Here is a 13,213-nt window from a genome sequence, read left to right as displayed (position 1 = left end):
GGAACAATTTGAAGTCTCCAGAACAAGTTCGACAAAGTGCCCTGTCAACCCGCACTTAGAGGGGAACAACTCGAGGTCTCCCAAACATGTTCGAAAAAGTGCCCAGTTAACCCGCACTAAGAGCGGAACAACTCGAGGTCTCCCGAACATGTTCGACAAAGTGCCCATTCAACCCGCACTAAGAGGGGAACAACTCGAGGTCTCCGAAACATGTTTGACAAAGTGCCCAGTCAACCCGCACTAAGAGGGGAACAACTCGAGGTCTCCCTAACATGTTCGACAAAGTACCCAGTCAACCCACACTAAGAGGGGAACAACTCGAGGTCTCCCGAACATGTTCGACAAAGTGCCCAGTCAACCCGCACTAAGAGGGGAACAACTCGAGGTCTCCCGAACATGTTTGACAAAGTGCCCAGTCAACCCGCACTAAGCGGGGAACAACTCGAGGTCTCCCGAACATGTTCGACAAAGTGCCCTGTCAACCCGCACTAAGAGGGGAACAACTCGAGGTCTCCCGAACATGTTCGACAAAGTGCCCTGTCAACCCGCACTAAGAGGGGAACAACTCGAGGTCTCCCGAACATGTTTGACAAAGTGCCCAGTCAACCCGCACTAAGAAGGGAACAACTCGAAGTCTCCCGAACATGTCCGACAAAGTGACCAGTCAACCCGCACTAAGAGCGGAACAACTCGAGGTCTCCCGAACATGTTCGACAAAGTGCCCAGTCAACCCGCATTAAGAGGGAAACAACTCGAGGTCTCCCGAACATGTTCGACAAAGTGCCCAGTCAACCCGCACTAAGGATGGAACAACTTGAGGTCTCCCGAACATGTTCGACAAAGTGCCCAGTCAACCAGCACTAAGAATGGAACAACTTGAGGTCTCCCGAACATGTGCAACAAAGTGCCCAGTCAACCCGCACTAAGAAGCGAACAACTCGAAGTCTCCCGAACATGTCCGACAAAGTGACCAGTCAACCCGCACTAAAGGCCCTGTCACACTGTTGCGTATCACATTAGCGTATGGCAGCGTACGATAAATATGACGCATACGCCGGAATACGCTGAAATATGCTGGTGGTACGTCGTGCGTAAGTTATACACGTTCCAAGCACGGTCACATACGCTGGTATACGCCGAGGAAGAAAATTTTTTTTAAGCATGCTTAAAAATCTTGTGCGTGTTTGGACGTATGGTTTATACGGTAAAGATAAGCTAGTCATACGCTGAATACGGCAGAAGGACGTTAAATGTACTGTACTAATAGGTTGAGTACGCTAATCATACGCAAATGAGTAAGTGTGCCGTACAACTAACGTGTTGATAGCGCATCAGTAACGAAGGTCTAACTTATGTGTGACGTATGTTTAACGTCTATAGAGGGCTTAGCGTATGATTGACGATTAAGTAACGCATTTACCGTACAATTAGCGTATAGTTAACGCCTGGTCGTCGTATCCTCAGCGTATTGCAAACGTTACGAGAAAGGGTATACAAATATATAGCGTGTCATTTATTGGTATAATATATATTTATGTTGGATGCCTTCATAATCATCTTGTACCTTCGAGATAAAGGATGGATTAGCTGTTCTTGAATACCAGTTTGATCTCATAGCTTTGACGATTCGTCACATAGAAAATAACAGAAGGAAAAGGAGAAAAAGAAAAAGACGTGAGGCATGGATGAGATCATGGATCGGAAGGCGAAGGCAGTTTGGCATTTACGACCAACTTCTGGTGGAACTCCGAAGCGAAGATACGCGATGTTTCAGAACTTTATGCGGATGGTCCCCGAGATGTTTGATGAGCTTTTGGCAAGAGTGAGTCCCAGGATCACCAAGAAACATACCTGGTATAGGCGACCCCTGGAGCCTGGCTGAAGCTCTCTTTGACTTTGCGACACCTTGCCTCTGGGAGCACGTATTCAGCCATGAAGTACGGATGGAGGGTCCCCCACAACCCAGTCACTTATTGTCAGAGAGGTTTGCCAAGCCATCATCGACGAATACATGTCCGAAGTAATGACCTGCCCTACCACGCCAGAGGGATGGCGTGCCATATCTGATAAGTTTTCCTCAAGAGGTGGAACTTCCCCCATACATGTGGTGCTATAGATGGAAAGCACATTGCCTGCAAGTGTCCACCAAAAAGTGGATCCGAATATTTCAACTACAAGGGATTCTACTCTGTTGTACTCATGGGCCTTGTAGACGCAGATTATAAATTCATTGGGCAGACCTCGGTGGTAAAGGGTCATCATCGGACGCACAGATCTACAACAACTCTAGAAATCAAAGAATTAACAGAAGACGGAACTATAGGATTCCCGTCCCCGATGCTTTACCAAATGACTATCAGAGTGTCCCCTATTTCTTTGTAGGTGACGATGCCTTTGCCCTCCGAGAGACAATGATGAAGCCATACAGCCGCCGTGGTCTACACTATGAAGAGAGGATATTTAACTACAGGATTTCCCCGCGCCAGAAGAGTAGTTGAAAACGCTTTCGGCATCCTGACGAATCGTTTCCAGGTTCTGTTAACTACAATGCAGCATCACCCTGATACAGTGAAGCTCATCGTTAAAGCTTGTATTGTCCTGCACAATCTCATGAGGATACGCTATCCTGAATTACAAAACCAGCATCTAGACCATGCAGAGAACATGAACAACAACTTCATTCCTGGATCAATGGAGACAAGACAGAAATTTGCTCGACACACATACAGTTGTTGGGAGAAACACATCCACCAACAAAGGAAAGGGGCTAAGGAATCTGTTGAAAGCACTGGGGTCAACTCAGAGCAGGTGCAGTTCCATGGCAAGACAGAATGATTTAGATCAAATTATTGTAAACGAAACTAAACCACAACAAACTTTTTGTAGATGTCGAAACACAGTTAATTATATAGTCACTCCAACATTAATACTGCAAGATTTTAGAATATATACAATGTTGTCCTTTAGACAAGGGTGTAAATGCAGTGTGTATTATGAAATTATGAGAAACAAAACATGAGAATTTAATTTTGACAATTCGATTATCGTGAGAGTTACTACAGTAACAAAATAGTCAATACTTCTTTCACGATGGTGGTCGAAGGTTGAAAACCTCATCCTGAAATCCAATATCATCAGTAGATTCCATGATTTCTCGAAATCCTGAAAGACTAGTAATGTTCGGGTGACTTTGTTCAAAGGCTGAGCTTGGACTGTGCGGCGTTGGGCTAGACGTTTTCGTTATTAACTCTGTTGCAGAAGCCAAAGAGGCACGAACCGGGCCTTGCTGCAACGGTTGCTCAGCAAGTTGTTGGGAAGGAGGAATCATCTGCTGTTGTTTAGTGGTAGTCTTGTGATGATGCGGATACTGAAATAACTGCATGTACTCCACGGGCTGAGAGCCTCTCACCAACGGTGCCGGAGGCATATTTATAGGCATGTTGCTGGGTTTCTGATAATGCTCAGAGAAGGATGGTGCTGATGCTCTAAATGAACAGAAGGGAATTCTTGTAGTGGGGTGCAAATCGTGGGGTGGTTGAGAAGGGATCCCTTGTTGGTTAACTTTGATAGATGGAGCCGCCATTGCACTTGGAAATTCATCATCGCTGTCCTCATCCATGAGTTCAGACAATAACCTATTGATGGAGGACCTTGCCTTCTTGTACTTCGACTTGGACATAGTCAAAAGGCTCTCTTTAACATAATTTGCAAAGACACTTCGTGCTGTAATGGGCTGTTGTTTGGCTTTGTAGATGTCTTTGAGGATGGTGCCAGACTCAGCAACTCTCTTCTGTAGAGTCTCAAGGACGTCACTCTCTGTGTCCTGAGGTCGCTTGTGGGACCTTCCAGCGGTAGATGATGGTATTGGAGTGACTTCATCTAAGACATCCTGCATATCAGCGCAGGCGCTCTCGGCAGCATTAAGATCTCCTCTGTGAAGCTGGATGGTTTCCTTCACCTAGAAAGACCAAAAATATCATGTGGAAATTGTCTCAAATTACTTGGTCATCATGTTGCTAAGGTAATATGGCTGTCTACTACACTCTGCATGGGCTCCGGTCGGTGGCGAGTGACAGTCTTCAGGAAGGCAAACTTTGAGAGGATCCACTGTTCTCTCTCAGTCAGGTTTGGAGCACTATCCCCGCTTTTCTTCTTGTCAAGGCGCGTATGGGTGTCGCGCAACGATCTGAACCAGCCCTTGAGGATGTCAACAGTCTTGTTCATCTGATGTGCTTGCTCTTCCCAGATCTTCTCTTTCTTGTCTTTCCGCCTATAATCTGTCATCTTCACATTCCACAGCACAGGATTGTCCATGATAAACTCCAGCATCAGCTCCTCTTCTGTGGCGCTGAGGTTGTAGGGGTTTTCTTCGCCCTCTTCCTCTTATTTTTCTCCTTGCTATCAGCCCGCCGGAAGGAGGTGAAGTCATCAATGGTTTCAGATGATAAAGCTGATGAATTATGGGAGTCTTGGGAAGGTTGTGTTGGAGATTTTGAGAGCTCAGGAACATGTCGCGCATTATTCAAAGATGTCTCAGGAATAAGTGCATCATCATCAGATGGTTCAACTACATCTGCAGGTGCACAAACACGTTGTTCGTCAGCTTTAGCAACGGCTGATGATGGAGTCCTCTTTCCTTTTCTTCGTCCGCGGGTAGATGATGTCTTCTTATTTGCCATGGTGTCTTCTTCTTTTTTCACTGTAGGTTTGACATTTTCTCGAATGGAGCCGTGTGAAAATACTGCCGCTTATATACGATTAAAGTCTGTGAAACGCCAGTGGTATACTTGACATGCGCATTCCAAACGCTTCTCGTAAGCTATTCATACGCTTGCATACGCCAGCGACAGGCTACTCATACGATACTCATACGTTTAATAAGTTAATTTTATGCAAAATGTCCTATTTTTACGGACTTTTTCGTGCGTATAAAAATGAATGAAATGATCTTTATACGCGACTCATACGTTCCTATCATACGCAACAGTGTGACAGGGCCTTAAAAGCGGAACAACTCGAGGTCTCCCGAACATGTTCGACAAAGTGCCAAGTACTCCCGCACTAAGAGGAGAACAACTCGAGGTCTCCCGAACATGTTCGACAAAGTGCCAAGTCAACCCGCACTAAGAGGGGAACAACTCGATGTTTTCCGAACATGTTGAACAAAGTGCCCAGTCAACCCGCACTAAGAGGGGAACAACTCGAGGTCCCCCGAACATGTTCGAGAAAGTGCCTAGTCAACCCGCACTAAGAGGGGAACAACTCGAGGTCTCCCGAACATGTTTGACAAAGTGCCCAGTCAACCCGCACTAAGAGGGTAACAACTCGAGGTCTCCCGAACATTTTCGACAAAGTGCCAAGTACTCCCGCACTAAGAGGGGAACAACTCGAGGTCTCCTGAACATGTTCGACAAAGTGCCCAGTAAACCCGCACTTAGAGGGGAACAACTGAAGGTCTGCCGAACATGTTCGACAAAGTGCAAAGTACTCCCGCACTAAGAGGGGAAAAACTCGAGGTCTCCCGATCATGTTCGACAAATGTCCAGTCACCCGCACTAAGAGGGGAACAACTCGAGGTCTCCCAAACATGTCCGAAAAGTGCCCAGTCAACCCACACTAGGACGGGAACTACTTGAGGTCTCCTGAACATGTTCGACAAAGTGCCCAGTCAACCTGCACTAAGAATGGAACGACTTGAGGTCTCCCGAACATGCTCGACAAAGTGCCCAGTCAACCCACACTAAGAAGAGAACAACTCTAGGTTTCCCGAACATGTCCGACAAAGTGCCCAGTCAACCCGCACTAAGAGAGGAAGAACTCGAGGTCTCCCGAACATGTTCGACAAAGTGCCAAGTACTCCCGCACTAAGAGGGGAACAACTCGAGGTCTCCCGAACATTTTCGACAGTGCCAAGTCAACCCGCACTAAGAGGGGAACAACTCGATGTTCCCGAACATGTTGAAAAGTGCCCAGTCAACACGCACTAAGAGGGGAACAACTCGAGGTCTCCCGAACATGTTCGACAATGTGCCAAGTCAACCCGCAATAAGAGGGGAACAACTCGAGGTCTCCCGAACATGTTGACAAAGTGCCCAGTCAACCCGCACTAAGAGGGTAACAACTCGAGGTCTCCCGAACATTTCGACAAAGTGCCAAGTACTAGCACTAAGAGGGAACAACTCGAGGTCTCCCGAACATGTTCGACAAAGTGCCAAGTCAACCCGCACTAAGAGGGGAACAACTCGAGGTCTCCCGAACATGTTTGACAAAGTGCCCAGTCAACCCGCACTAAGAGGGTAACAACTCGAGGTCCCCCGAACATTTTCGACAAAGTGCCAAGTACTAGCGCACTAAGAGGGGAACAACTCGAGGTCTCCCGAACATTTTCGACAAAGTGCCAAGTACTAGCGCACTAAGAGGGGAACAACTCGAGGTCTCCCGAACATGTTCGACAAAGTGCCAAGTCAACCCGCACTAAGAGGGTAACAACTCGAGGTCCCCCGAACATTTTCGACAAAGTGCCAAGTACTAGCGCACTAAGAGGGGAACAACTCGAGGTCTCCCGAACATGTTTGACAAAGTGCCAAGTCAACCCGCACTAAGAGGGGAACAACTCGATGTTTTCCGAACATGTTGAACAAAGTGCCCAGTCCACCCGCACTAAGAGGGGAACAACTCGAGGTCTCCCAAACATGTCCGAAAAGTGCCCAGTCAACCCACACTAAGACGGGAACTACTTGAGGTCTCCTGAACATGTTCGACAAAGTGCCCAGTCAACCCGCACTAAGAGGGGAACGACTTGAGGTCTCCCGAACATGCTCGACAAAGTGCCCAGTCAACCCGCACTAAGAGGGGAACAACTCGAGTCCCGAACATGTTCGACAAAGTGCCAGTCAACCCACACTAAGAGGAACAACTCTAGGTTCCCGAACATGTCGACAAAGTGCCCAGTCAACCCGCACTAAGAGGGAAAACTCGAGGTTTCCCGAACATGTTCGACAAAGTGCCAAGTACCCCGCACTAAAGGGGAACAACTCGAGTCTCCCGAACATTTCGACAAAGTGCCAAGTCAACCCGCACTAAGAGGGGAACAACTCGATGTTTTCCGAACATGTTGAACAAAGTGCCCAGACCACCCGCACTAAGAGGGGAACAACTCGAGGTCTCCCAAACATGTCCGAAAAGTGCCCAGTCAACCCACGCTAAGACGGGAACTACTTGAGGTCTCCTGAACATGTTCGACAAAGTGCCCAGTCAACCCGCACTAAGAATGGAACGACTTGAGGTCTCCCGAACATGCTCGACAAAGTGCCCAGTCAACCCGCACTAAGAGGGGAAAAACTCGAGGTCCCGAACATGTTCGACAAAGTGCCCAGTCAACCCACACTAAGAAGGGAACAACTCTAGGTTTCCCGAACATGTCCGACAAAGTGCCCAGTCAACCCGCACTAAGAGAGGAAAAACTCGAGCTTTCCCGAACATGTTCGACAAGTGCCAAGTCAAACCCCAATGAAGCAAAGCCGCGGGAAAACGATCGATGAGTCTCCCGAACAATGTTTCGACAAAGTGCCAAGTCAACTCCGCACTAAGAGGGGAACAACTCGATGTTTTCCGAACATGTTGAACAAAGTGCCCAGTCAACCCGCACTAAGAGGGGAACAACTCGAGGTCTCCCGAACATGTTCGACAAAGTGTGCAGTCAACCTGCACTAAGAGGGGAACAACTCGAGGTCTCCCGAACATGTTCGACAAAGTGCATAGTCAACCCATGCTAAGAAGGGAACAACTCGAGGTCTCCGAACATGTTCGACAAAGTGCCCCAGTCAACCCGCACTAAGAGGGGAACAACTCGAGGTCTCCGAACATGCCGAACAAAGTGACCAGTCAACCCGCACTAAGCGGACAACTCGAGGTCTCCCCAACATGTTCGACAAAGTGCCCAGTGCAACGCTTAAGAGGGAAACAATCGAGGTCTCCGAACATGTTCGACAAAGTGCCCAGTCAACCCGCACTAGAATGGAACAACTGAGGTCTCCGAACATGTTCACAAATTGTCCAGTCAACCCGCACTAAGAGGGGAACAACTTGAGGTCTCCCAAACTTGTCGAAAGTGCCAGTAAACCTCACTGAAGGGGAAAAACTCGAGGTCTCCGAACATGTTGACAAAGTGCCAGTCAACCAGCACTAAGATGGAACAACTTGAGTTCTCCTGAACATGTTCGACAAAGTGCCCAGTCAACCCGCACTAAGAGGGGAACAATGAGGTCTCCTGAACATGTTCGACAAAGTGCCCAGTCAACCGCACAAGGGGAACAACTCGAGGTCTCCCGAACATGTTTGACAAAGTGCCCAGTCACCGCACTAAAATGGAACAACTTGAGGTCCCGAACATGTTCGACACAGTGCCCAGTCAACCCACACTAAAGGGGAACAACTAGAGGTCTCCCGAACATGTTCGACAAAGTGCCCAGTAAACCTGCACTAAAATGGGACAACTCGAGGTCTTCCGAACATGTTCGACACAGTGCCCAGTCAACCCACACTAAGAAGGGAACAACTCGAGTCTCCCGAACATGTCGACAAATGCCCTGTCAACCTGCACTAAAATGGGAACAACTCGAGGTCTTCCGAACATGTTCGACCAAAGTGACCAGCAACCCACACTAGAAGGGAACAACTCGAGGTCTCCCGAACATGTTCGACAAAGTGCCCCGTCAACCCGCACTAAGAGGGGAACAACTCGAGGTCTCCCGAACATGTTCGACAAAGTGCCAAGTCTCCCGCACTAAGGGGGAACAACTCGCGGTCTCGCGAACATGTTCGACAAAGTGCCAAGTCAACCCGCACTAAGAGGGGAACAACTCGATGTTTTCGAACATGTTGAACAAAGTGCCCAGTAAACCCGCACTAAGAGGGGAACAACTCGATGTCTCCCGAACATGTTCGACAAAGTTCCCAGTCAACCTGCACTAAAAGGGGAACAACTCGAGGTCTCTCGAACATGTTCGACAAAGTGCCAAGTCAACCCTCACTAAGAGGGGAACAACTGGAGGTCTCCCAAACATGTTCGACAAAGTGCCCAGTCAACCCACACTAAGAAGAGAACTACTCGAGGTCTCCCGAACATGTTCGACGAAGTGTTAAGTACTCCCGCACTAAGAGGGGAACAACTCAAGGTCCCCTGAACATGTTCCACAAAGTGCCAAGTCAACCCGCACTAAGAGGGGAACAACTCGAGGTGTCTGGAACATGTTCGACAAAGTGCCAAGTCAACCCACACTTAGAGGGGAACAACTTGAGGTCCCAAACATGTTCGACAAACTGCCAAGTATTCCCGAACTAAGAAGTGGAACAATTCGAGGTCTCCAGAACATGTTCGACAAAGGCCAAGTAATCCGCACTAAGAGGGAAACTCGAGGTTCGCGAACATGTTCGACAAAGTGCCAAGTCACCCACATAAGAGGGGAACAACTCGAGGTGTCCCGAACATGTTCGACAAAGTGCCAAGTCAACCCACACTTAGAGGGGAACAACTTGAGGTCCCGAACATGTTCGACAAAGTGCCAAGTTTCTCGCACTAAGAGGGGAACAACTCGAGGTCTCTCCTGAACATGTTCGACAAAGTGCCTAGTCAACCCGCACTAAAAGGGGAACAATTTGAAGTCTCCAGAACAAGTTCGACAAAGTGCCCTGTCAACCCGCACTTAGAGGGGAACAACTCGAGGTCTCCCAAACATGTTCGAAAAAGTGCCCAGTTAACCCGCACTAGAGCGGAAACAACTCGAGGTCTCCCGAACATGTTCGACAAAGTGCCCATTCAACCCGCACTAAGAGGGGAACAACTCGAGTTCTCCGAAACATGTTTGACAAAGTGCCCAGTCAACCCGCACTAAGAGGGAACAACTCGAGGTCTCCCTAACATGTTCGACAAAGTACCCAGTCAACCCACACTAAGGGGAACAACTCGAGGTCTCCCGAACATGTTCGACAAAGTGCCCAGTCAACCCGCACTAAGAGGGGAACAACTCGAGGTCTCCCGAACATGTTTGACAAAGTGCCCAGTCAACCCGCACTAAGCGGGGAACAACTCGAGGTCTCCCGAACATGTTCGACAAAGTGCCCTGTCAACCCGCACTAAGAGGGGAACAACTCGGTCTCCCGAACATGTTCGACAAAGTGCCCTGTCAACCCGCACTAAGAGGGGAACAACTCGAGGTCTCCCGAACATGTTTGACAAAGTGCCAGTCAACCCGCACTAAGAAGGGAACAACTCGAAGTCTCCCGAACATGTCCGACAAGTGACCAGTCAACCCGCACTAAGAGCGGAACAACTCGAGGTCTCCCGAACATGTTCGACAAAGTGCCCAGTCAACCCGCATTAAGAGGGAAACAACTCGAGGTCTCCCGAACATGTTCGACAAAGTGCCCAGTCAACCCGCACTAAGAATGGAACAACTTGAGGTCTCCCGAACATGTTCGACAAAGTGCCCAGTCAACCAGCACTAAGAATGGAACAACTTGAGGTCTCCCGAACATGTGCAACAAAGTGCCCAGTCAACCCCACTAAGAAGCGAAAACTCGAAGTCTCCCGAACATGTCGACAAAGTGACCGTCAACCCGCTAAAAGCGGAACAACTCGAGGTCTCCCGAACATGTTCGACAAAGTGCCAAGTACTCCCGCACTAAGAGGAGAACAACTCGAGGTCTCCCGAACATGTTCGACAAAGTGCCAAGTCAACCCGCACTAAGAGGGGAACAACTCGATGTTTTCCGAACATGTTGAACAAAGTGCCCAGTCAACCCGCACTAAGAGGGGAACAACTCGAGGTCCCCCGAACATGTTCGAGAAAGTGCCTAGTCAACCCGCACTAAGAGGGGAACAACTCGAGGTCTCCCGAACATGTTTGACAAAGTGCCCAGTCAACCCGCACTAAGAGGGTAACAACTCGAGGTCTCCCGAACATTTTCGACAAAGTGCCAAGTACTCCCGCACTAAGAGGGGAACAACTCGAGGTCTCCTGAACATGTTCGACAAAGTGCCCAGTAAACCCGCACTTAGAGGGGAACAACTCAAGGTCTGCCGAACATGTTCGACAAAGTGCAAAGTACTCCCGCACTAAGAGGGGAAAAACTCGAGGTCTCCCGATCATGTTCGACAAATTGTCCAGTCAACCCGCACTAAGAGGGGAACAACTCGAGGTCTCCCAAACATGTCCGAAAAGTGCCCAGTCAACCCACACTAAGACGGGAACTACTTGAGGTCTCCTGAACATGTTCGACAAAGTGCCCAGTCAACCTGCACTAAGAATGGAACGACTTGAGGTCTCCCGAACATGCTCGACAAAGTGCCCAGTCAACCCACACTAAGAAGAGACAACTCTAGGTTTCCCGACAATGTCCGACAAAGTGCCCAGTCAACCCGCACTAAGAGAGGAAGAACTCGAGGTCTCCCGAACATGTTCGACAAAGTGCCAAGTACTCCCGCACTAAGAGGGGAACAACTCGAGGTCTCCCGAACATTTTCGACAGTGCCAAGTCAACCCGCACTAAGAGGGGAACAACTCGATGTTTTCCGAACATGTTGAACAAAGTGCCCAGTCAACACGCACTAAGAGGGGAACAACTCGAGGTCTCCCGAACATGTTCGACAATGTGCCAAGTCAACCCGCACTAAGAGGGGAACAACTCGAGGTCTCCCGAACATGTTTGACAGTGCCCAGTCAACCCGCACTAAGAGGGTAACAACTCGAGTCTCCCGAACATTTTCGACAAAGTGCCAGTACTAGCGCACTAAGAGGGGTCGAGGTCTCCCGAACATGTTCGACAAAGTGCCAAGTCAACCCGCACTAAGAGGGGAACAACTCGAGGTCTCCCGAACATGTTTGACAAAGTGCCCAGTCAACCCGCACTAAGAGGGTAACAACTCGAGGTCCCCCGAACATTTTCGACAAAGTGCCAAGTACTAGCGCACTAAGAGGGGAACAACTCGAGGTCTCCCGAACATTTTCGACAAAGTGCCAAGTACTAGCGCACTAAGAGGGGAACAACTCGAGGTCTCCCGAACATGTTCGACAAAGTGCCAAGTCAACCCGCACTAAGAGGGGAACAACTCGAGGTCCCCCGAACATTTTCGACAAAGTGCCAAGTACTAGCGCACTAAGAGGGGAACAACTCGAGGTCTCCCGAACATGTTTGACAAAGTGCCAAGTCAACCCGCACTAAGAGGGGAACAACTCGATGTTTTCCGAACATGTTGAACAAAGTGCCCAGTCCACCCGCACTAAGAGGGGAACAACTCGAGGTCTCCCAAACATGTCCGAAAAGTGCCCAGTCAACCCACACTAAGACGGGAACTACTTGAGGTCTCCTGAACATGTTCGACAAAGTGCCCAGTCAACCCGCACTAAGAATGGAACGACTTGAGGTCTCCCGAACATGCTCGACAAAGTGCCCAGTCAACCCGCACTAAGAGGGGAACAACTCGAGGTCCCGAACATGTTCGACAAAGTGCCCAGTCAACCCACACTAAGAAAGGAACAACTCTAGGTTTCCCGAACATGTCCGACAAAGTGCCCAGTCAACCCGCACTAAGAGAGGAAAAACTCGAGGTTTCCCGAACATGTTCGACAAAGTGCCAAGTACTCCCGCACTAAAAGGGGAACAACTCGAAGTCTCCCGAACATTTTCGACAAAGTGCCAAGTCAACCCGCACTAAGAGGGGAACAACTCGATGTTTTCCGAACATGTTGAACAAAGTGCCCAGACCACCCGCACTAAGAGGGGAACAACTCGAGGTCTCCCAAACATGTCCGAAAAGTGCCCAGTCAACCCACGCTAAGACGGGAACTACTTGAGGTCTCCTGAACATGTTCGACAAAGTGCCCAGTCAACCCGCACTAAGAATGGAACGACTTGAGGTCTCCCGAACATGCTCGACAAAGTGCCCAGTCAACCCGCACTAAGAGGGGAACAACTCGAGGTCCCGAACATGTTCGACAAAGTGCCCAGTCAACCCACACTAAGAAGGGAACAACTCTAGGTTTCCCGAACATGTCCGACAAAGTGCCCAGTCAACCCGCACTAAGAGAGGAAAAACTCGAGCTTTCCCGAACATGTTCGACAAAGTGCCAAGTACTCCCGCACTAAAAGGGGAACAACTCGAGGTCTCCCGAACATTTTCGACAAAGTGCCAAGTCAACCCGCACTAAGAGGG

The 13,213-nt window shown here is 49.1% G+C and overlaps 1 protein-coding gene across 1 annotated transcript; it reads right to left on the bottom strand.

The window, feature by feature from the left end:
• Positions 1 to 3,085: 3,085 nt before the first annotated feature.
• LOC114542634 lies at positions 3,086 to 4,823 on the bottom strand. Its single transcript, XM_028562140.1, has 2 exons — positions 4,042 to 4,823; positions 3,086 to 3,958 (listed from the first exon to the last, which is right to left on the bottom strand). The coding sequence occupies exons 1-2, from the start codon at positions 4,327 to 4,329 to the stop codon at positions 3,086 to 3,088; spliced, it is 1,161 nt and encodes a 386-aa protein (XP_028417941.1). The 5' UTR covers positions 4,330 to 4,823.
• Positions 4,824 to 13,213: the final 8,390 nt, after the last annotated feature.

The sequence above is a fragment of the Dendronephthya gigantea genome, unplaced genomic scaffold (genome assembly GCF_004324835.1).
Source record: "Dendronephthya gigantea isolate DGI-Jeju-01 unplaced genomic scaffold, DenGig_1.0 000372F, whole genome shotgun sequence".
Taxonomy (NCBI): domain Eukaryota; kingdom Metazoa; phylum Cnidaria; class Anthozoa; order Malacalcyonacea; family Nephtheidae; genus Dendronephthya; species Dendronephthya gigantea.
This window is presented reverse-complemented; position numbering and strand designations above follow the sequence as displayed.